Source organism: Herpailurus yagouaroundi, unplaced genomic scaffold, assembly GCF_014898765.1.
Source record: "Herpailurus yagouaroundi ecotype Mexico unplaced genomic scaffold, PumYag 139, whole genome shotgun sequence".
Lineage (NCBI taxonomy): Eukaryota > Metazoa > Chordata > Mammalia > Carnivora > Felidae > Herpailurus > Herpailurus yagouaroundi.
Window position 1 is genome coordinate 68389267 of NW_024412394.1, and position 23694 is coordinate 68412960.

A 23694-nucleotide genomic window follows, 5' to 3' on the forward strand; every position below is an offset into this window, starting at 1 on the left:
TTAAATTCTATGCCTGAAATAGCTCAGAGGGTTTCTGTTTTGGACAGAACGCTTCTGGACACTTATAAACACAGAGACACATACATGGGTGTTAGAGACCAAATAAATGTTGGTGAGGTTCGAGGAGGTAAAAACAGTGGGGGCTCTCCTGAGGGGATTAGTGCCCTTTTGAGACACCAGAGAGCTCGCTTGCTCTCTTTCTGTCTCTCTCGCTCGCTCGTTCTCTCTGTGCATAGGCACAAAGAAGAGGTCATGTGAGCACATGGGGAGACCCTGGCTTGCCCACAAGCCAAGAGAAGAGGCCTTAAAATGAAAGCTACCTTGCAGGCATCTTGATCCCGAACTTCCAGTCTCCAGAACTGTGAGAAACAAATTTCTGTTGTGGAAGCCCCCCAGTCTGTATTCTGCTATGGCAGCCTTAGCAAACTAATATAGGCCATAGAAAGAAAGTCGAGAAAACACCAAAGATTAACTAAGAGGGAAAAACCTAAGTAACAGTAGAAAAACAATGGGGCCCTTTTGTGGCTCAGCTGGTTAAGCGTCCGACTTCAGCTCAGGTCATGATGTCACAGTTTGTGAGTTCGAGCCCCACATTGGGCTCTGTGCTGACCGCTCAGAGCCTGGAGACTGCTCCAGATTCTGTGTCTCCTTCTCTCTCTGCCCCTCCCCCACTCACACTCTGCATCTCTCAAAAATAAATAAACATTAAAAAAATTAAAAAAAAAGTAAAACAAGCTAAGGTTAAAGGAAAAAAAGAGACACAAGAAGAGGTGAGATAAAAGAGAAAGAAAATCTCCCTCTCATATCCTTCTATTATTTTGTTTTTCCTTACAAAGGGAGAGAGGTTTGGGGGGTTTTTTATTTTCCAAGTGGAAAGGCCAAGTGAAGAACTGAGAGATTATCCAGGGAACTGAATTAATATAAAAAGTCTGAATAATTCGGGGTAAATCCCTTTTTCCCCCTTAGCAATGCTTTTTTTTGGCGGGGGGGGGGGTGGGGACAGAGAGAGACAGAGCATGAATGGGGGAGGGGCAGAGAGAGAGGAAGACACAGAACCGGAAACAGGCTCCAGGCTCTGAGCCATCAGCCCAGAGCCCGACGCGGGGCTCGAACTCACGGAGCGCGAGATCGTGACCTGGCTGAAGTCGGACGCTTAACCGACTGCGCCACCCAGGCGCCCCTAGCAGTGCTTTTTAAAAACCAGTATCAATAAAGTTGTCTTAATCCTTTTACTTGCCTCTGCCACTAATACTTCACCAAATTCTTTTTTTTTTTTCCTTTGAGAGAGAGTGCGCTGCGCACGCAAGCAGGGGAGGGGCAGAGAGAGAGAGAGGGAAAGAGAGAATCCCAAGCAGGATCTGCACTGTCAACACAGAGCCGGATGCAGGTTTCAAAGTCATGAACCGTGAGATCATGACCTGAGCTGAAATCAAGAGCTGGACACTTCATTGACTGAGCCACCCAGGTGCCCCAGTACTTCACCAATTCCAATAAAGCATATCTGACAGCTCGATTTCAAGAGCAAAGAAGAAAAAAATAATGAGCTTCTGATGAAACCATAAGAAAGAAAAAATCCAAAACTTATAGCAAACTTGTCTGAAATGTATTCTTCTAAAGGTAAAATTATGCCCAAATTTTGCTGTTGAAATGTTCAGGATGTTAAACTGAACATATTTGCAAAATATAAACTGAACATATTTGCAAAATATGGTTTTAGATAAAGTTGAGGAAACAAAACTTAGTACTTAAAAAAACAAAAGTAAAATCTTCCTGTAAAAAAAAAAACTCTCAAAAATGAATACTTAATGTGTTTGTTTTTTTTTTTTTACATTGGTGACAGATCCAAATGGTACTTAGAGTCAATTTCCTGGATGATCTGCAAACAAAAATTTTGCAGTGCACTAAAATGCCACAGTTTCTCTGTAGCTTGAAGGAGACTTAGGGAGGGCATTCGGCAAATTTAGGAGAGATAAGAATGTCAGACTAGAAAACTCATGCCTTGTGTCCCGAGGGTGCTGGAAAGCAAGATCTGTTTTTTCTGCAGCTATGGTTTTCATGGTTAAATTATGAAGACAAACATTTTTTGACAGAGCATTTCTGAATAAAACTTGCATTTAGAGCTAGGATTCTCCTAAGAGGGAAAGGAATATCAGAACTAGAATCTTCAAAGGGCTTTGTCAAAAGCTGCCATGCCCATTTTTCCCAGTCCACAGTTCCCAAGGACCCTGGTCCTGAAGACAGTGTGGGTCTTCCCTCAGGCAGGCACAGCAGGGGACAGGGGGGAGGGTTGAGGATCAATGACATATAAGAACAAATAGGAAGAAATATTTTGTGGCAATAAAGCGGCATAAAAAATGAGAATTCTCATCTTGGTTTTATTTCTTTTACTTTTACAAAATTATCATTTTAAGACTTTCTTACAAAAAATTTTTAAAAGACACATACAAATCACATTCAGGAGATGAGAATAATATTCCTCGAATACAAAGTCATGAAAGTAAACAATATTTCAGGTGCTAGACGGCACATACGGCACGTTTATTCACTAAGACCAGAAACCCCTGAGTCAATCACTTCTATTTTTTCCAACGCAGTATTATTGGTTGTGGGAAATAATTTGCCTGAACTATCTTTTTCTGTATCCTGTTTAGCAGCTTCCTCCCAAGTCGTTGCCAGAGGCTTTCCCATGGTTTCTGGAAGCATTAGTGACAGCACTCCACTGATGAAGGCCAAAATCCCAACAAGCAACTAGAAGGAATTTAAAAAAAAACAATAATAAGTGACATACCTAGAAAGCAACGTACCCTTCAGAATAATAATTTCTGAGCCTTTTTCAGAGGCAATAGAATTAAATTTGATGTAACAGTTGTCATTTTTATTTCCTGGTGAAATCTTTGGTTACTTATACAGAACTAGGCTTTGGTTACTTATGCAGTCCGGCATAATGGTCACTCATCACTTCATTGACCACTATGGAGACCTACTCAATAAATCCCAGTTGTGCCTAGAGTAGTACTCTTGCAGGCACTGTCCTAGGAGATGCATGGGGGAAAAAAGTCCTTATTGCATCTTCCCGGATCCCAGAGTCTTAGAGAGAAACCCAGCAATTGAGCCTTGGGTTGGGACTTAATGGTCAGAGACTGCCTTGGTCAACCCTGTCCTTACCCCCCCAAATTGGTACACTGTCAGTGTTCAATAAATGGCACAGAATGAATGAATGACTGAATGAATGCACAAATGAAATGTTTCAATGAACCAAAGCCTACAGAATTTAGGGAGAAACCAAACAAAGGCAAATGAAAACTAATTGCTACTTTGGGGGGTGAGGATCCATCTAATTTCCTTAAAAATAATTCAGTGTTTCTCTACTTTCCAAATTTTGACACATCAAAGGCAACCTTCTAGATTAGCACCAAGGTGTGTGCCTTTAAAAATGCAAATCACATTACACCAATTTTACCTCAATTTTTAAAATGCAAATCTATATATCTATTCTCTGTTGAGCCGTATGAGATGCTGGGTGGATTCTGGAACTAAACCTCCACACAGTCTGTACAAATGTTCCATCCTTACATAATTCAAACTCGTCCAGCCAAAACTACTGCCTGGGAAGAGCCCGTAAGTTAGATGGTTTTCCCGATAAATCCACATACTTGGTGCTTTTACCACCTCCGAGAACGTGAAACGCAAAGCACACAGAGCAACCATGACGTGATGCACGGCCGCCTCAACAATATGCGTGGCCTTGAGAAGACAGGGCTTGGTTTTGTTTTGTGGAACGCTGCTAACCTAATTCTTAGAAAGACATGAGCAAGCCTAGAAGCAGTAGCAGAATTCAAAGTGATCCTCCAAAGGACGCTTGAAGGCATCTTTGGTGCCTCGAGAAGTAGCAGGTACACCCATCGAATAAGTCGAAACAAGAAATAGAATCCCAGACGGGACCGGGGTTTTCTTTCTGGCTTGGCAGTGAGAAGAGTCCCCCAGTACACAAACCCATAGCCCTCCAGCCCCTCCTCTCTATCAGCAGAAGACCTGGCCTCCCGGCCCCCTGGTCAGCTCCCTCCAGCCCCTCCAGCCTCCTCACAAGCCCCTACCCCTCATGCCCCACCTCTCACTCCCCCTTCATCCTCTCCAGACCCCACTGCCTCCGGCCTCGGCCTCAGAAGGGGGCTCCTCTATCAACAGGCCTCCCTCCTTCTCACAGGTTTTTGACCTTTTCCTTTCCACTGGTTGTTTTCCTTCAGTAAAAACAACAGTTCTCGAGCCTCTTATAATCTCTGTACCCACTCCTCCTGGGAACTTGTTCTTGCTACCTGTGTGAACTTGAGCAAGCTACCTAAACTTCCGGCTCCTCGGTTTCCTTATCTGTGAAATGGAAATAGCAATAGAACCTCCCTCAGAGGACGGTTGAAAGGTTTAATTAAAGGACACATTTAAGGCACTTAAACAGTGCCTGACCACGGTAAGCAGTCAATAAATGCGATTTTATCATTCGAAGAAGCCAGAGAGGCCCTCAGCCTGGGCCTACACCACTCTGGCTGCTGGCTCATCCCCTGCACGGCGGCCATTGCTTCCCGCTGTCCTCTCTCCCTCTCCTTCCACCCACAGGAGCTGCGCTCCCCAAGCCACAGACTCCTAGCTGCCAACCAACCAGACATTTTCCTGTCCTGGTCCTTCTTGGCCACTGTCCTCTCCTGCCTTCCTCACTTCCTCTCTTCCTTTGGGGTCCTGGTCACCTCCCCACCTCCCTGGCTGCCGGACCCGGGCCCTCCGTCCATCACGCCTTAAACGCCATCGTTCCTAGGGCTCTGCTCTTCAGTCTGCTCACCCCTCCCTCACGACTCCCACACCCACTCCCCCTCCCCCCCCCCCCCCAGCTCCAGACCTGGAAAGGCGTTGCCTCCCAGACGCCTCTGCCGGCCGTCCTGCAGGTGCCTCACACTCATCACACACAATTCCAGGGCGCTGTCCTTCCCCACTTCAACCCTGTGACTCCTCCTGAGTTCCTTCCAGCCCCAAGAATGGCTCTGGCATCCCTCCTGCTCCCCACCTCCAGCACAACTAACGGGTCACCAGGTCCTGCGGAGGCGACTTTTCCATCCTGTCATCTCTAAGCCGACTGTAGTAGGCATGCACCTCCCTTCTGACCTCCTTTGACATCCCTGCCTGTTTTTCCAGATTTATCTCCTGACACCCACAACCCACCCTAGCTGTTAGCAATAAGCTCGCCCCCAAACCCAAACTGGCCATGTTCCTTTTTTCCTGTAAGCTGTTGCCTTCCTGTTCCCTGTAATAGGTCAACTTATAAGATATCAGAAAGCTTATTGTACATGAGTTCAGCTTAAACTCACCTTTCATGAATAATTGAGATAAAAAGCTTATGTAGTTCCCTATTAGGGTTATGGGAAATTACTAACCGCCCTATCTCGCTTCTGTAACTTCGCCTGCTTGCTAAATAGAGAACTTAGGGGGCGCCTGGGTGGCGCAGTCGGTTAAGCGTCCGACTTCAGCCAGGTTACGATCTCGCGCTCCGTGAGTTCGAGCCCTGCGTCGGGCTCTGGGCTGATGGCTCAGAGCCTGGAGCCTGTTTCCGATTCTGTGTCTCCCTCTCTCTCTGCCCCTCCCCCGTTCATGCTCTGTCTCTCTCTGTCCCCAAAATAAATAAACGTTGAAAAAAAAATTTTTTTTTTTTTAAATAATAAATAAATAGATAACTTAGGTTGCAAAACGCTCCCCCACCCTTTCTACCAAGATCTAGCCTAGGCAAGACCAAAATGTAAAAAGTCACGAACTCACTCCCCACGGTATCTTAGGTGTCTAACTCTGGTCATTTTAAACCCTCTTAGGACAAAGAACTTTAAATTGATAGGTTCCCGCCAAGACTAACGTCTCTGTGTCACAATATGAATGGCTACCATGAAATGCTGTAAATTGTAATTGGTTAACTAAATAATGACGTACTCTGACTTGCTAAAATCCACATAAGCTCACTGCTACTTTTGTTCGGGGCCATTCTCTGCACTTTTTTCTCCTTAAGATCAGGAGATCAGGTTTGGCCCAGCCGGGAATAAAATCTTGCCTCGCTTCTATTTGGTGTCTGGTGGTTTGTTTTTTTTGTTTTTTTTTTCTTGGGGGCCCCCCCCGGCCCCGGCCCGGGGGGGATGGCCCCGGCCTAGAATTCCCTTCTCTCCTTGTCCCTTGGCTGACCCTCACTGGCTCTTCCAGACACAGATTAAAGGCCCCCTCCTCCAGGAAGCCTCCCCTCTGGCCTTAGCCTGGGTTGGTCGCCCTCTCCTACAACTCATAACTCTGGCATTCCCTACATGCAGCCTTCATCTATAGCCCTTGTCTTTGGGGCTCGGGATGGTTTGTTCTTCGGCCTTCCCCACCACACTGGACCGATGTCTCTCAAGAAGAGGCTGTTTCTCTCATCTCTGCTCCATAGCACCTAACAGAGGGGTTGGTTCAAAATCAACACTCAGTAAATCTTTGCCAAACTCAATGATGAATTCAAAACTGATATGAATTAGAGTCCACTCTTTTTCAGATTACCAGAAAACAATGGTTGATAAAAGAAGCATCAGAATGAGTGATTTTCATGTGCTTCTTTTCAAAAGAGAAAGACAAACTTATCTTTTAGTTTAGCATTTCCATTCCTTCAAATGAAAATATTGGCTCCTTAGGCAGTTTGACTCCCGTAAATAAGCTGAATGAGAAATTTAATCATTTATTGTTTTTACTCATTTAAAACAACAAGCAACATCTGTTGCATCCAAAGGAACCATATTCACAGAATAGCCCTGCAAATATCTACAAGATCCTCCTGACCGGGGTCGTCTTGGGGAAAGGGGACTAGGGCGGTTCCAGGTCAGGGTGGAGGAGGAGCTCAGTTTTTTGTATTCCCTTTTGTACTGTTTGTTTAACCTCATGGGTGTTTTGTTTAACCTCATGGGTGTTTTGCTAGTTATCGGTTTTTCAAAATACAGTAACAAAATCTGGTATTTGGTTTGAATCCAAGCTCTGTCACCTCTAGGGTATGTGACCTCGGGCTAATGATTACTTTCTATTCATCAGCCTCATCTGTAAAATGGGGATAGCAATGAACAGTATCTGCATTCTATGAAGACCAATTTTCGTGGTTTTGCATAACAAGTGCCATTTAAGTATCTGTTGGATAAAATTTAAAATCCCTCTTGACTACATAGCCCCTAATTGACTCTTACGGGTGTCTTTTTTTTTTTTTTCCATCTTTATTAGTTTTTAGTATTTTTATAGTAGCTTGCTTTTATAGATATATGTATCTTCTGTATGTTTCAGCTTATTGGTTTCAAAAACGCCTTCTCCATTTTTATCTTCTATTTATTTAATGAGGAACACAAAGTGCTAGCCTAAAGGAGATGCTTCTAGAAAAGCCCATGCCCTAAAAAGGATGGTGGGCTCTCCAAAAACACCTCCCCGCACAGGCTAGACAGCACATATCATTTCTCAACCTCAGGGTCAGCCCACAAAATATGCTGGCATCCCAACACCTCAGTTAAGCAAACTTGATTGAGTGCCTGTTGCTGGAATGTGAGATTCCCAAAGACATCCGAAGAGCAGGTGTACCTGTGCGTGCAAGGTGATTTTTTTAAGGTAGCATCACACACTTTGTTCTATTGTGAGATTTTGTTACTGTATTTTGAAAAACCAATAACTACCGAAACACCCATGACTTCTCTGACAATAGTGTTGAAGACAAAGCTAATTTTAAAAAGCCAGTCTATTTGATTTAAAATATCAAATAAATTATAACGTGAGTGGCACACAGGGTGAGGGAAATGCTTTTGCTGGACACAGTTGTGGGGATACAAAGTGCCCTGTCTTGCAAGAGGCCAACAGTTTAAGGAAGGGGACAAAAACATGCATGAAGATAATAAAGCCAGACTGTGGCCGTGGGCTGGGAAAGGGGCACATATGAAATGTTACACAGACTAAGGAAGGGAGAGGTGGGGTCACGGATCTGGGTCTTTCTCAGAGAAGTCGGGTTTGCTCTGCCTCTTAAAGGGTACATGGAAGTTTAGCAAGCGGAGATGGGAGGAGGCTTCTCTGCAGAGGGGAACAGGCACAGGAGGAGAGAAGGGTGCAGAGGAAGGAAGTGGGTGAGGAAATAAAACAGGACAGGGGCGATCTGCAGGGGATCCATCTGGAAGGGACTTCAACATCCGGAAGAGCTTGGAGTTTAGTCCATTCTGAAGGTGACAGGGCAGCTGGGTCAGAGCTGTGGTCTGGCAAACTCTTCTGATGGGGTGGGGGTGAGCGCAGGGAGAGGATCTGGGAGGCAGAAGGTGGGGGGCAACTGAACTGGAAGCAAGCAAGCTGGGGTGGTTTTGAGAAAGAAGGGGAGGATTTGGGGTCATGGGTTGGGAGGAGAGGGGGACAGAAGCACAGGGTAAATGAAACGCTGATGCTCAAGTGTCAGGCTGGAGGCCACGGACTCCTAACCCAAAGCGGGAGGCAGAGGAGAAGGGCTCTAAAGCACTGACCCCTTCAGTCTGGGAAAAGCTGACTTCGTTTGTGAGACACGCAGGGAGAATATCCATGAGCCCAGCGGAAGGGTGGGTTTGCAGCTTGGAAGGGAAGGAAGAACTGAGAAGAGGTTATCCATGCAGGGACTGGGGAGGAGAGCCAGGACGGCTCCCAGAGAGTGAGTCTAGTTAAGGGGAACCCAGAAAAAGAATGAGCAGCCTTGAGGACGAGAGGGGACAGCCTAGACAGAGCTACGGCAAAGAAATTCAGGAGAGGGCACCTGAAGGAAGGGGGAGAGGGCCACAGACCCAGGGCTCTCCCCCTAGTCTCAGAGCACCTCGGGCCGCCCCCAAACCCTCCCTGCCTCCCTAACCCCCCACCCCACCTGCTTCCCATTTTCTTCCTCCTCACCATGAAGAGCCTGTCAAGTTTCAGGTAAGCTGAAAACCAGGACCCTAAACCTCTCCACCAGGCACCACAGAACCCTCCAAGCGGCAGGCAGCCTCCAGAATTGACCCTGACCGGCAGGCATGCAGCGGGAACCCAGAGGGAGGACGGACAACAGAGCTCTCCCCACGCAGCTGCATGAGATGGGAGGGGAGAGGGTCCTTCCACAGTGGGCACGATTGCGGTTAACAGCTCACCAGTGGTGGAAGGGATCCAACAGGAAACAGCAGCCACCACTCTACTTACCGACTGGTGAGCTGTTAATCACGTTTCTAGAAACCTCCATCATTGAATTACAAATTGGCTTCCAATGAGTAAAGAGATAGAAGGCAGTTAGCTGCTCTGCCTCTCTGCTGTCTCAGTGAGGGCCTATAAACTGATGGACACCTGTGGTAGGAAGTTCCAAATGCTGGAGAGGTAAACGCAGAACGGGGCCATGATGCTTCCCACGCGGCTCACCATGCTGCCGCTTCCCACGGCCAGCGACCTGCAAACGGGAGGAGCGTTAAGACAGCAGCCACGGGGTGCCTGGGTGGCTCAGTCGGCTAAGCGTCCGACTTCAGCTCAGGTCATGATCTCACGGTTTGTGAGTTCGAGCCCCGCGTCGGGCTCTGTGTTGACAGCTCAGAGCCTGGAGCCTGCTTTGGATTCTGTGTCTCCCTCTCCCTCTGCCTCTCACCCACTTGTGCTCTGTCTCTCTCTCTCTCTCTCTCTCTCTCAAAAAAATAAATAAATAAAATGTTAAAAAAAAAAAAAAAAGACAGAACTGAAGCCCAGCGGAGCACAGAGGCAGCCCCTGTCCGCACGCCCAGCACAAAATAAACCTAAGAACACTTATGCTCGTCCTAATATACTTGAAAATCATTTCACACTGTTTCAAGAATCACTTGTGATCTATATCCACGTTCTGTGAAACAGTGGTGTATACAAGCATACAGAGAGTTCAAGACCAAAAAAAAAAAAAAAAAAAAAGATAAACCATTCTTCCTTTGCTACGCAGATGAGGCCCTTCTATATATTCATTCAGTCTAACATTGAGAATAACATCAGCCTTCTAGAGCAGGAATTCCTTTGGGGTAGGGAATGGGAATTTGGGAGAACGGAAGATTTATACCTGTGGAACATTCTATTTCAATTTTTTAAAGCCAAGTAATATCTTTTTTTAGGTTTATTTCTTTATTTTGAGAGAGACAGACAGTGCGAGCAGGGCAGGGGCAGAGGGAGAGAGGAAGAGAGAGAATCCCAAGCAGGCTCTGCCCTTCCAGTGTGTGGGGCTCGATCTTATGAAACAGTGAGATCATGACCTGAGCCAAAACCAAGAGTCGGAGGCCTGACTGAGCCTCCCAGGAGCCCCAAGCAATACCTTAATGTGCTTTTTGTTAAAAGTTATGTAAGGAAACCTTACAGAATATCTAGTAAGAAGGAAAAAATGTATTTTTTAAGTGCATAAGTATCTCTTATTAAACCAAGGAGAGAGGCTCTAGGAGAAACCAAATCTGCCAAACACCTTGGATCTTGGACTTCAGATCCAAACACCTGGATCTTAGCCTCCAGAAAATAGATTTCTGCTGTTTGACCCAAACTTTGGTGTTTTGTTACAGCAGCCCTAAAAATTAAGACAAGTGACATCAGAACATCAAGAGACACATCCTGAGAAGATTAGCCTTGAGTCGTATGGAGAGTCAGTATAAGTCAACTGCACTTGAGATTTAGAATGGTTCTAGAATAATAGAGTGTGATTTCACAATTTCTTTACTATCCTTGCTAATGAAGTGTAGACAAAGCCTCCGATTCAGAATTAGCGTCATCCTGTAACTTTCTCATTATCTCAGCGCTCCAGTAACTGCTACCGAAAGAAAGCATTTATACTCAAAGGCCAAATATATTGAAATGACATGTAAGTAAAAGACAACAAGGAAACAGAAGAAAAATAAGTAGTTCTTACCTTACCATGGTTGGATACAGCTCTGCTGTATAAAGGTAAATGAGGCCAAACGCTGCCCCTATGGCAAATTTTCCAGCCATGGTCACCACCACAGTCCAAATAAAGTAATTCTGGAAAGACATGGATTAGCAAAATAGACCATCATAAGTAATACTTTTAAACAGAAAACATAAAATCTTTAACATTATTATTTAAAACTTTCTAACTACCCAGGATTTTTCAGAACAATAAAAAGTTTTATTTCTCTGAATTTGTTTTGTGATCTCTACTCCTGGTCTGGAAAAGCTTTCCATCTTTTTTGAAATTTAGGGAAAAGTTTAATTGTGCCTCCTCCCAGCCTTGGAGATTTCAAATTACCCAATTAGAAAAGCCATTTGCAGAGGCTGCTTTGGAATGAGACATGCCCAGATGGTCCTGGTTCCACAAGTAATTGACCTACTCCTTCTGGAAATGATCCAGCAGAAGGAATCAAAGAGCCATAAAAACAAATTGTATCCTTTGTGACAGTAATCCTCTAGATTATAAGTTATCTTCAGATGATAATTTGAAGGTGATAAACTGAACTATTAAAACATTTTTTTTTCTTCTTTTGGCTGATAACATTCCTCAACAGTGAAACCCCTCAGCGCCTCCAACTCTGTTTCTGCTGTCCCTGCTATGCTCCACTTCCCGCTGTGTTCACAAAGACCTCCCACATTCCATCTTTTCTCTCCTCCCCTATCTGCCAGCTGGATGTTGAGACTCAGGTGACCCTGGAGTCCCGACATTGAGGATGGCAGCGCCTTGGTCTACCTGAATCCCTGAATGACTCCATGGAGCCAGATACTCTCCCTCCACTTCTGCCAACAACCAGGTGCATCCACATCAAACTTTCTAAGAACGAGAAATAAATATCTGCTTTGGGAAATCACTGAGATTTGATGATGCCTCTAATAAAGCAACTAATGTCACACTGTCACCCTATGAACTATGTGTTTGCCGAATGAATTTGTTGACAGTCCCTTTTGTAGACAGTATTTGCTGAATGAATTAATGTCACTTGAAAAAACCGAAGTGTGTTGACATTGCCATGTGGGGAGAGATTTTATTAGAAGGGAGAAATTTGTAGGTAAGTGTTAGTGCCCTGTTTCTAGAAATCCCCGCCATCTACTTTCCTGTCTTCCCCATTACCATTGGGGCTTAACCACTATATAACTCAAAGGTTCTGGGGCTCCCATAAATCTTCACCAGCTCAAAAGCAGCTGCCATCACTCAACTAGTATATCTGCAAATTACTTTAAAAAGCAAACTAGGGGCACCTGGGTGGTTAAGTCGGTTAAGTGTTGACTCTTGATTTCGGTCCTGATCTCACAGCTCATGAGATTAAATAAATACACTTCAAAAAATTTCTTTTAAACAAACCAAAAACGGTATGGATGAAGTCCCCTCACGGTCCTCTGAGTCTTTTTACTGCATTCATATTAGTTGTGTATCAATCACTTGGAAATTTCAGGTACATAAACAATTTGATTTGCCAACCTTGATAATTAAATGAAGTATTACTACAAAAGGAAGTCCCTGGGTAACTTAAAGTAAATTTCAAACAATATGCAAAACTTAAAATGCCTTGCTCTAAATGTTGAGATACTATTGCTAGATAACGATACAATCGTTACAGAAAATTATAGAAGGTATTTTATTTTATTTTTATTTTTTTCAACTTTTTTAATTTATATTTTGGGACAGAGAGAGACAGAGCATGAACGGGGGAGGGGCAGAGAGAGAGGGAGACACAGAATCGGAAACAGGCTCCAGGCTCCAAGCCATCAGCCCAGAGCCATCAACCCAGGGCCTGACGCGGGGCTCGAACTCACGGACCGCGAGATCGTGACCTGGCTGAAGTCGGACGCTTAACCGACTGCGCCACCCAGGCGCCCCTATAGAAGGTATTTTAAAGTATTGTTATAGTGACTATATTTTCCAAATCAAGAATGAAAATAGGTTCTGATAACATTTGGGGGGGGGGGCGAAGGGAAGAAAAGGAGCCCTTTTTGACGCAAGAGTTATTCTAGGGGATGGAGTTTGCCCAAATGCAGAAATAGGAAAGTTGTTTGAGTAGTTTCTCAGTGAGAAACTGCATTTTTGGGAACAAGCTCCTTGTGGGATTTAGGCATACTAGAAATTGGAAACTACTAATCTACTGCAATGAAAAACAAGATATTCAAATTAAAATAGTCCTGAATATAAAATTCATTTTATCTTTCAGATGTCTCTATGGGTTCCTCCCTCCTTCAGGTTTCTAATCCACTGTCACCTTCTCTGAGAAGCACACCATCCCCCATCACCCTGGATAAAATAAAATAGTACACATGTCACACACACGTGCACGCATGCGTGCGCGCGCACACACACACACACACACACACACACACAAATACACTCTATCCCTTATCTTGTTTTGTTTTTCTTCATACTTCTAGAAACTTGATTCACTGTGTGTCTCCAGCAACTAGAAGAACTCCTGGCACATAAGAGATGCCAGATACATATTTGTTAAATGAATGAATGTTTAAGATAATGATAATCACTGGAAGGCGTGATCTACTTTCCTCATTCAGGATCACTGTGTTTACAAAATGCAACACGGGCCATCTCTGGGAAGTGAGATTACGGGTTTTTTTTAATTTTAACATATTTTTCCTTAATTTTTTTTTTACAATGAACATGTATTATTTATGTAACACAGAAAGAATGGTTTTTGTAAAGAAAACATTTAAAAATGTTATGTATATATGCTGTTCATATGTCTGAATGGATCTTCGTACTTCCTGTCATAATACAACTAACCGTGCCCTAAAGAAAACAAAAAATAACTCACCTTGGGGATCACCATAATGACACCACAGAGCAGTGCACCTGAGATAAGGGAGAACACCAGAACTTTTCTTCTCCCTATACTGTCCATCCCCAAGCACATGAAGATGTAGGCAGGAATTTCCACTGCACCTGTCATTGAGCAAAAGGGCTCTCTATAAGTCATGGCAACCAACTGCACAAGGGGACCTCTCCTTCTAACCCACCACCCAAAAGGAACGGTTAGCCCTCTCCCCACTTCCAGGAGCCCCCAAGAACACCCACTGACTGCCTGAAAGGCGGCAAGACCTAACCCTTTTAAATCCCCTGGAGTGAGGAGGATGTTTCCTGTGAAGGGCACTGATGCTCACACAATCCACCTGGCACTTATCACCTGTCCCAGGGATCCTGCCCCCTACCAGGCTGTCAGCTCCCCAGTACACAGCATGGTGTCCAGAGGACAGACCTGTCGGATGAATAAATAAGTAAATTCATAGATGACATTGATAAGTTCTGCTCTTTGGTTTCTCGTGCTTGGCAGAACTAGGAAAAATTCTATATTAGTAACTTCAAATTTAGGAACTAAGTAGAAAATTCAGTGTCGGCTAGGTACACAAACTAATGAAAATGTGTGATGGGTTTCAAACCTAAAAGTAAACATTGAAAACTCTAACACAAGGGGCGCCAGGGTGGCTCAGTCAGTTAAGCCTCTAACTCTTGCTTTCAGCTCATATCATGATCTCAGGGTTCATGGGATAGAGCCCTGCATGGGGCTTTGTGCTGATCGCTGGGAGCCTGGAGCCTGCTTCAGATTCTGTGTCTCCTTCTCTCTCTGCCCCTCCCCTGCTTGCGCTCTGTCTCTGTCTCTCTCTCTCTCTCAAATATAAAATAAAACATTAAAAAATATTTAAAAATCTAACACAAGGGGCACCTGGGTGGCTGAGGCAGTTAAGCATCCAACTCTTTATTTCAGCTCAGGTCATGATCCCAGGGTTTGTGGGATCAAGCCCCGCATGGGGTTGTGTGCTGACAGTGAGCAACCTGTTTGGGATTCTCTCTCTGCCTCTCCCCTGCTCGCGCTCGCTCTTTCTCAAACCAAATAAATTAACTTGAAGAAAAAAAATCCCCTATAGAACAAAAACTTCCTCTGGCCTCTTCTTACTGCCCCACAGCAAAAGTAAAGAGCTGGATCTAGTCCATAACTGACTTAAAAGCTCTTCTCTTGCAAAACCAAAGTTTGCATCGGAGATCCAGAGCAAAAAAGCTATGTATCTACCAGCCACAATGAAACAGGGAGCAAGCTCGACCCAGCTGCACAAACCCCACAACCGCCCTTAGGAAACTGCCATCTTTTCGCAGCCCAGATCTTCCATGTAATTCAGTCTTCAAGTTCCTTCCTCCCTCTGCAGCTCGCCTAAGCTCGGGACACAACCGGGCCACCACCTCTTAGGAGCGACCTGCACTTGTCCTTGCAACTACAGAACACCACAAACACCTGGAGAGGCAGGTGTGCATCTATCTGTACATCTCCCACACGTCTTCTGAACACGTCACAGGGGTAGATAACATATTTTCAGAGTGAATGGTCTTAGTAGTACATTAGAAACTAAACTCAGTTGCCGCTGCTCAAAAACAGTGGCTCAGGCAAAGGCAAAAAATAAGCCGCCTTTGAGAGCCGGTCTCTCCGTTTCACTGAAATGGAAAACAGACACCTCTGGAGGAAATGCCTCCCTTCCACAGACTCTGGACCCTGTGATAAAGTCCATGCTTTCAGGCCGGATCAGTTTGTACATCTGTTACTCTACTCTTTTTTTTTTTTTTTTTCCAAGACTTTATCAAGCACTTTTCAAGGTCAAATAAGAGACAACTATCCACAAAAGAGCCGCATGGGGGTAGCCCTGGGTTAGTGTCCCCACTTTACAACGGAGATTAACTGCTTTGAGCGGAAGAGTAAGTGACAGCTCAGGGACTAGAAGCAAGGTCTTCAGGAGCCAAGACTCCTCTCCTGCAGCCTCCCTCCCCCACTGCCCCCCTCCCTGCCTGACTCCTGGAGTCTAGCAACGCTTGGGCAGCAACTGTGAAATGGCTGAAGAGCATTTAAAGTACCCTACACTGGTTTTCCTTGAGTTGTCACTTCAGGATACTGATACTACATCTAATTTTGACAGTGTCTGGGATATAAATGGCCCAAGCAGCGAGGCCCAAGCGTCACGGGATTAGGACAATCTGCCATTACTTTCCTCACTCTAAAATATATAATCTCTCTAATCACTCAGGCCCAATTCCGCTCCTATCCCCGGATGTCTTGAAGCTACTGAAGCATTTATCACCCACAACTTGATCTGAAATGCCCACCAGCCCCAGCCCATCTCCGGAGATAAAAACTCGTTCAAAAATTTCCCAGTGTAGAAATTTCAACTAGAAGCACCTGTCAGCAAGAGGACTTCTGGGAAGGGTGATGACAGGAAAAATCCAAGACAGTAGAGAATATAAAACCATGTATATTTATCTTAGAGACATTTTTATATTTAGGGGATGGCCCAGTTTCTTGAGAATTTATATCTGCATTACAATTAAGAAACTATATCGTAACGATCTAAAACTCCAGCTTGCCAAAAGCGTCCCTATGTCACACCCTGCCCCACTTGGTTCTCCTGCCATTTGCTGCCCTGTCCTAGGAATTCTGTGTCATTTCTCAAACCGGCACATAGAATGGGTTTGAAATCAAGCCGGACTCTGCAAACTTGTTGGCTTGCCCAAAAAGAGAAAAAAAAGGGTTTTTTTTTTCTTTTCTTAAAACGACTTCTCTCATAATTCCCGCTGAGCTCTAATAAACAAACACAGAAGTGTCATCAGAGCACTTTAATGAGAAGGGATGATATCTATGTGTGAAAATGTAAAAGCAAGCTTTTCTGAGGATAATATCAAATGCAGGCAGCCTATGTGAAAATAACCAGGAGTTAAGGCTAGACAGACAAATATAGGTTTCTCATATTTCTCTCATGTTTGGTCTGAATCTGGTTGACCCTAGAAGTCATGCTTCAAGATGTCACAGCAAAATCTGGATCCACTTTAACCCGCTATACTAAAATGAAAGAAGCATGACAACGAAATTATAGTTGCATTTAAGTGATTTTACTGCCTGAAATGCCTAAATTAAGGACTTTTGAAGGTAGAAAGACATCAGAAGATCTCTAAGCCATATTAAGTTTTAAAAGGAAAACAAATTACAAAAAAGAATAAGCAGTGAATGATCTCTTTATCTGCACAAATGTCTGGAAATGCACAGAAAGAGATCTAAAAGGGTACAAGCCAGACGTAATAGATGTTACCTCTCAAAGACAGTTCTGAGGGGATGGGCTTCCAGGAAGGAAGCAAGCAAGGAGCAGAAGCAGGGAAAGAAGAAGGGACTAAATTCTTCTGACTGTTTGCATTATTTTGAAAGAAAATATACACTTGTGTTCCAGTATATAAACCCTAAAAGAGACCATAGTAATAAGGTTGGCAGTATTGTTCTTGGTAGAGAACGGACAATGAAAACACACTAAAAACATGGTAGAAATGTCACTTCATTGCTACACTTACATATAATTTAACTACTTACCCATGAGGAAGAGGTTTAAATATTCATTGCCTCCTAAGTTAACAGAATTCAAGGAGAAGAAGTAGAATCCCAAACACCCAGTGAACCAAATCAGCCAAATAGTAAGGGTCCTTGTTCCAACATTCCAGTCATAAAATAGATCTAACAGGTTGTGCTTCTTAACTTCAAGGGGTTCATTACCAACGGGACCATTTAGATCCAGTGACAACAGTTCTGACAGCTTACAGGAGCGTGCCCTATTCCACTTGGCAATTGTATCGACTACTTTTTGTGCTTCTTCACATCTTCCCTCTGAGAGAAGCCAAAAAGGTGTCTCTGGGAGTATCCAACAGCACAGGACAAAGGGGATAGTCACTGTGGAGAGGACCATCTGATAGATCCACCAGGTCCTGACAAAGTAGCCTGTCAAAGCCACCACCATTGTTCCAACTGCAAAAAAGGAATGCATCTGGATGCATGCCCACGTCCGAGACTTCATGCCAATAAATTCCGTCACATAGACAAACACCACCACGAGATAGCCACTTCCAGACTGAAAAACAAAGCAGGGAGGGTGGTCCAGATTTAAGGTCATATTTATAACTGCTAAGGGGTCTGATCTCTCTGTAAATCACACATAGGCAAGAAAGAAAATGACAAAAATTGTTTTCTGAAAGCCATACCACATTTATAAAACGGTGTTTCATCCAATCCATCCTTCTTCTTCAAATGGGTTTTTTCATTCTTCCCCCACCCTTGCTTCCCCAAATGGCCAAACTTGAGAGGTTAAGTATGAGATAAACGAGTGGATCTGTACAATACATGTTAGACCCTACCTCCTGTTTCATGTAAGTATTCCTCTACGGTGTGAATTTATTTCCCAGTTAATGTAAATGTGAGTGTGCATACCAATTTACCTATATACAAGAGGCCCGTATTATTAAATCCAAAATTGTTAAATGGGGACAAAAAATTATGGCAACTGATGGGAAGAAAAAGATTTGACTGAAACTTTATTTTAACAGGCAACAAAAGAAAAGAGTAAGCAAACTGGACTTCATGAAAATTAAAAACATCTGTGCATCAAAGGACGCTACCGACAGAGTGAAAAGGCAATGTATGGAATGACGTATTTGCAAATTATATATCTGACAAGAAATTAATACCCAGAATATATAGAAGACTCCTAAAACTCAACAGCAAAACAAACAATCCAATTCAAAATGAGCAAAGGATATGAATTGTTCCAAAAATATATATGAATGGCCAATAAGCACATGAAAAGATGCTCAACATCACTAACCACTAGGGAAATGCAAATCAAAATCACAATGAGATACCACCCCGTAACCATCAGGATGGTTACTATAAAAAAAAACAAAAAAACAAAAAAACAAAAACAGAACAGAAAATAACAAGTGTTGACAAAGATATGGAGAAATCAGAACCCTTGTGCACTTTTTGGTGAGAATGTAAAATGATACAGCTGCTGTGGGAAACAGCATGGGGATTCCCCCCCAAAAACTAAAAATAGATTACCATATGATCCAGCAGCCCTACCTTGGATACATGCCCAAAATAACTGGAAGCAAGATCTCAAAGAAATATGTGTACACCCATGTTTGTAACAGCATTATTCACAATGGCTAAAATGTAGAAGCAAGCCAAGCATCCATCGACAGATGAATAGATAAGCAAAATGTGGTATATACAATAGAATATCATTCAGCCTCAAAAAGGAAGGAAATTCTGACACAGGCTACAACATGCATGAACTTTAAGGCCATTATATTAAGTAAAATAAGCCAATCACAAAAAGATAAAATACTGTATGATTCCACTTATATAAGGTACCTAGGATAGTCGAAATCATGTAGATTTCATGGATGTAGAATGGTGGTCGCCAGGGGCTGGGTGGAAGAGGAAATGACTTACTGTTTAATGGGTATAAGAGTTTCAATTTTTGCAAAATGAAAAGAGTTCTGGAGATGGATAATGGTTTTGATTGTGCCACAACATGAATATACTTAATATGACCCTAAATGTACATCTAAAAATGATTAAGATAGGACATTTTATGTTATGTGCACTGTTGGTGGGAATGGGAAACTACAATTTTAAAAATCAGGGAAAATTATTTTGAAATTAAGCCTATCTTTATCAAAAATTAGACTATAATAATATTATGTGATCATTCTTGGAGTAAACAAAGAACAAATCAAATGATGGATTTTTTTTGTGGGAGGCATGACGAAAGGGTTAGAATTTTACCTACAGGATTATTTCACATTTGACTTTTACAACACAAATCATAAAGTTAATTTTTGCAAAATTATTCGAAAGCCAAAGGCATCTCCTAATCCTTTGATATTCAAATCATACTCTTTTGAAGGCTCATCATGTCATTATCCTGTGGACGTCAATTTCTTCATAAGTTAACTTGTCTATCTCAGCCACATCCCAATTGGCCAAGGGATTTGGGTAGGATTCAGTTTTCCCCCATTGCTTTCAAAGACATTTTGTAATCAAACATCCTTTGTAAGACCTGCAATTTCACCTTGCATCAGAGAGTCACAAAGAGGCTAACTAACCTACAAGCAATTTCCTGTGACAGAGAGGATGACATAGTAGTAAGTAGGGGTGTGCTTAGTGGGGCCTCCGCATTAAAGTTCAGTTTAATATTTTTGTGACAACAGCCTTCATTTCTCCATACAGCCTTATAATTGCAACACTCAGACAATGAACCCTGATAATGAGGACTCCCACATCCAAGAATCTTGTTGTTTGGTAAATGTTTGCTGCTGTTACAGTACCCAAACAAAGATTGTGATAATTGTAAAATACTATAAATTTCTCCATTAAGTTAAGCAGTAACATCAGTCCATGACAAGTTTTTTTTTTTTCCATATTAATCCTTGAGTCCACTCCCACTTCCTATTGGTTACTTCTGTCATTGGGTTCAGACAATCTGTACACAACTGCCTATATTATCCCCAAAGACTGCTCGGATCCCTTCACACCTGTCACCTCCGCTGGTAACACTCTGTTCTTCACATCTACCCTGACCCTATACCCACAGAGCAGCCAAAATGGTCACTTCACCACACCTGAACCCCTTCAGGAGATTCTCACAGCCCTTAAGAAGTCAAGCAAACTCTTGATCACCCTCTAAGCCTCTGCCTAATCATCTCCCTCCCCTTCAGCCTCATCAAGGTATTTCACCTCCTCTCTACTCTCCAGACATCTGGACCTTTCATTCCTTCTCAACTTAGGGCCTTCTCACTTGCTGTGTCTACCTGGAACATTCTTCTCTTACCTGTCCCTCAGAACTAAAAAGCCCTGACTCTCCAGACTCTCCACTGCTCCCCCTGCCCCACCCCAACTGAAACCACTCCATTGTCGAGCCTCCATTGTCAACGTTGTATTTTTGAAGATGGCCCATCAGTGTCTTGCCTTCCCACCACACTGTAGGGTTACTGAAATGGCCTGGTCTGCTTACTTAGCATTACATTCTGTGGGCAGATCAATAAATGTGGTGAGTAAACTGGTCTGTCTGCATCTTCCCTACTCAGAATTCAACCACAACAACATTTCGTGTGAAAATCAAAGACAAGAGCCCCAGAAACTTAAGGTCACATTTTACAAATGTATTCAATGAGTGGCTTGTTTTCTCAGCTCTGAAAACAAACACTTTATTTGCAAGACTGAAATAGCTATTTTCAGAACGTCCTCCAAAAGAGGACCTTCACCCTCTCCCATTACCTGTGCCTCTGGAACCATCATTCCCACCAAAAGGCCTCTTATCAAATCTCATCAGTTACAGGGCCATTTCCTCTTACTCTGCCCTCAGTGGAGACAGACTGCTGTTGTTACCTTTTGTATTAAACACTCTTTACGTTCCTAAATATATATATAATTACTTGTTTTAAAGGTGCCACACCTCCCATTCTCCTAAATGTTTCTCTTTTTATGCATCGTCCCTACTCTTGGCCATCTGTGTGGCTTCCTAGGAACTCTTTCCAGCCATCAGTGAAGACACCGAAACTGAACACAGCACCTTGCTCTGTGAGGGGCTGCAGTGACCTCTTCTGGGACCAAAGTCCCTGGCTTCTCGCTGGACCCTTGGCTCATATACCCTGGTGAGAGGGGATGCACCCCCACCTCTGTGTTCAGCAAGGCCACATGTTCCTCTCAAAGACGGTAACTTCACACCATTATCCTTGACCAGTGACCTCCAAATAGAGTCGCTGCTGCTGTCATCTGGCAGCTGGGAACCTGTCTGGAAGCCTCACCAAGGGTGGGGACGCTTCCTCACTGGCTGGTCCACTTCCTATAATAGTGGAAGGAAGGCCAGAAGGAAGGCCTGTTTCGTGACAGCTGCCGTACTGTGGAAGTTTTCTTTAATCTCGTTGAATCCTGATCACAACCAGTTATCAATACCAGTGAAGCAGGTATTATTTTCTACAGTTTATAGATTAGCAACTACGGCTCAAAGAGGACAACATGTTTGCCCAATTAAGACAAAGCGGATATTCAAACTGTACGTCCCTGTTCCTCATAACAGAAAAGCCAAATGCCTCTGGTTTTCATTCCTACTGTGCATTACACAAACGACTTCGTTTACACCTTAAATGTCTGTTTGGCCCATGTGTGCAGGCCCTGACCAGGCCCATAAAATTGCTCAGAAATAAAATAATGCCTTAGTAGTCATGGAATGTGGGTCATGTGCCAGGCATGGAGTCAAACAAAAAGGTTCTGCCTAGTAAGCAACCATTTTTCATTTTAATGAGTTTCATTCAAACACAGAGCACTACTATTCTGCAGAAAGACTTCTCAGTGGAATGAACAAAGATCAGCCCCGGATCTCTCTCACCACATTCTAAAGGACCCACACTCAGAGAGAGTAAGGTTTAATATGAAAATACTGCAGTAGAATTAGAGGTTTAAGAAAAGCGCCCCCCACAACTCACCATAGCGAGAAGAAAGCGTGCGATCATGAAGCTGTAATAATCGAATGAGAACGCCGCTGCAAGGCCAAATAAAAATATGCCAGTGCTTGTGGCCCACAAGACAAATCGTCTTCCTATCCTGAAAAATAAGAAGCACACAGCAGAAGCAGCAAGGTATGGTTATCAGAGCTTAAACATTCACTCCAGTTCATGAAAGTGCGCGTGATCTATGTGTTCAATAGCTTCTGTATTGATTGTTGTCATCCATTCATTCATTTGGGGGAAATCACGAGTTAACGCACGATTTCTTCAAGAGGCCAGTCTTCAGTGGGGAGGCCTCTACCTAAGCCGCTCATATACATACATGATCACCCTGGGTGATGCCCAGAGGACCTCCTAACCCAGGATTGGCGAGGGAGAGTGGGGAGGATGTGTCCTTGCGCTCAGAGGACTTCCGCTCTCGGATCTGTCGGATCATCTTCCGTGTCAGGCTGGCTGTGCCCACAGGGGTAAGTCAGCTCTTGCCAGGCCCCTCTAAAAACAGAGCTCTTGCCACATTCTGCTCCTAAGGATAAGGTGCTTACCTGCCCTATTATTTTCATAATTGGGAGGGGCATTTCTTTGTCTAAAAAGCAAACAAATCATATTCCCGACAGGTTTTTAAAAATTGAGGTATACTTCACATAAAATCCAATCTTTTAAAGTATATAATTCAGTGGCTTTTAGTATGTTCAAAAAGTTGTGCAACTCTCATTACTAATTCCAGGACATTTTCATCACTCCAAAAAGAAACTCTGCACCCAGGAACCATCATTTTGCCCTCTCTGCTCCCTCCAGTCCCTGACAACCACCAACCTACTTTCTTTCTCTGCAGAGTTGCCTGTTCTGGACATTTTACATTAACGGAGTCATACAATAGGTGACCTGCTGTGTCCAGCTGCTCTTACTTAGCATTGTGTCCTCAAGTTTCGTCTGTGATGTAGCATGTCTCAGTACTTCGTTCCTTTTTGTGTCTAAATAATCCTTTATGGCTGTATCACATTTTGTTTACCTATTCGTCAGCTGATGGGCAGTTGGGACTGTTTCCACTTTTTGGCAATTGGGCGTAATGCTGCCATGACTGTTTGTGAGCAAGATTTTGTGTGAACTTGTTTTCCCTTGGGTGTATACCTAGGAGTGGAGTTTCTGGATCATATGACAACTCTTTGTTTAACATTTGAGGAAGTGCCAAACTGTTTTCCAAAGTGGCTGCCCTATTTTTACAGTCCCACCAACAATGTATAAGGGGACCAATTTCCCCACATCCTCAACAACACTTGTCTATTATTGTCTGTCTTTTTTTTTTTTAAGTGAGAGAGAGAGAATGCGGGTGAGCAGGGGAGAGGAGCAGTGGGGAGAAAGTGAGAAAGAGAGAGAGAGAGAGAGAGAGAGAG

The 23694-nt window shown here is 43.5% G+C and overlaps 1 protein-coding gene across 2 annotated transcripts in view; it reads right to left on the reverse strand.

Moving 5' to 3' along the window:
- Window positions 1-2355: 2355 nt before the first annotated feature.
- SLC22A16 (solute carrier family 22 member 16) overlaps window positions 2356-23694 on the reverse strand; it is a 42095-nt gene continuing 20756 nt past the window's right edge. For both annotated transcript variants that reach the window (XM_040474378.1, XM_040474379.1), the window contains exons 3-8: window positions 22283-22400; window positions 17334-17865; window positions 13755-13882; window positions 10898-11007; window positions 9340-9439; window positions 2356-2748 (exon numbers count right to left, since the gene is read on the reverse strand). In XM_040474378.1, the coding sequence (XP_040330312.1) occupies window positions 2539-2748; window positions 9340-9439; window positions 10898-11007; window positions 13755-13882; window positions 17334-17865; window positions 22283-22400 (1198 nt within the window). In that variant the 3' untranslated portion in view covers window positions 2356-2538. The remainder of the gene's footprint in view (window positions 2749-9339; window positions 9440-10897; window positions 11008-13754; window positions 13883-17333; window positions 17866-22282; window positions 22401-23694) is intronic.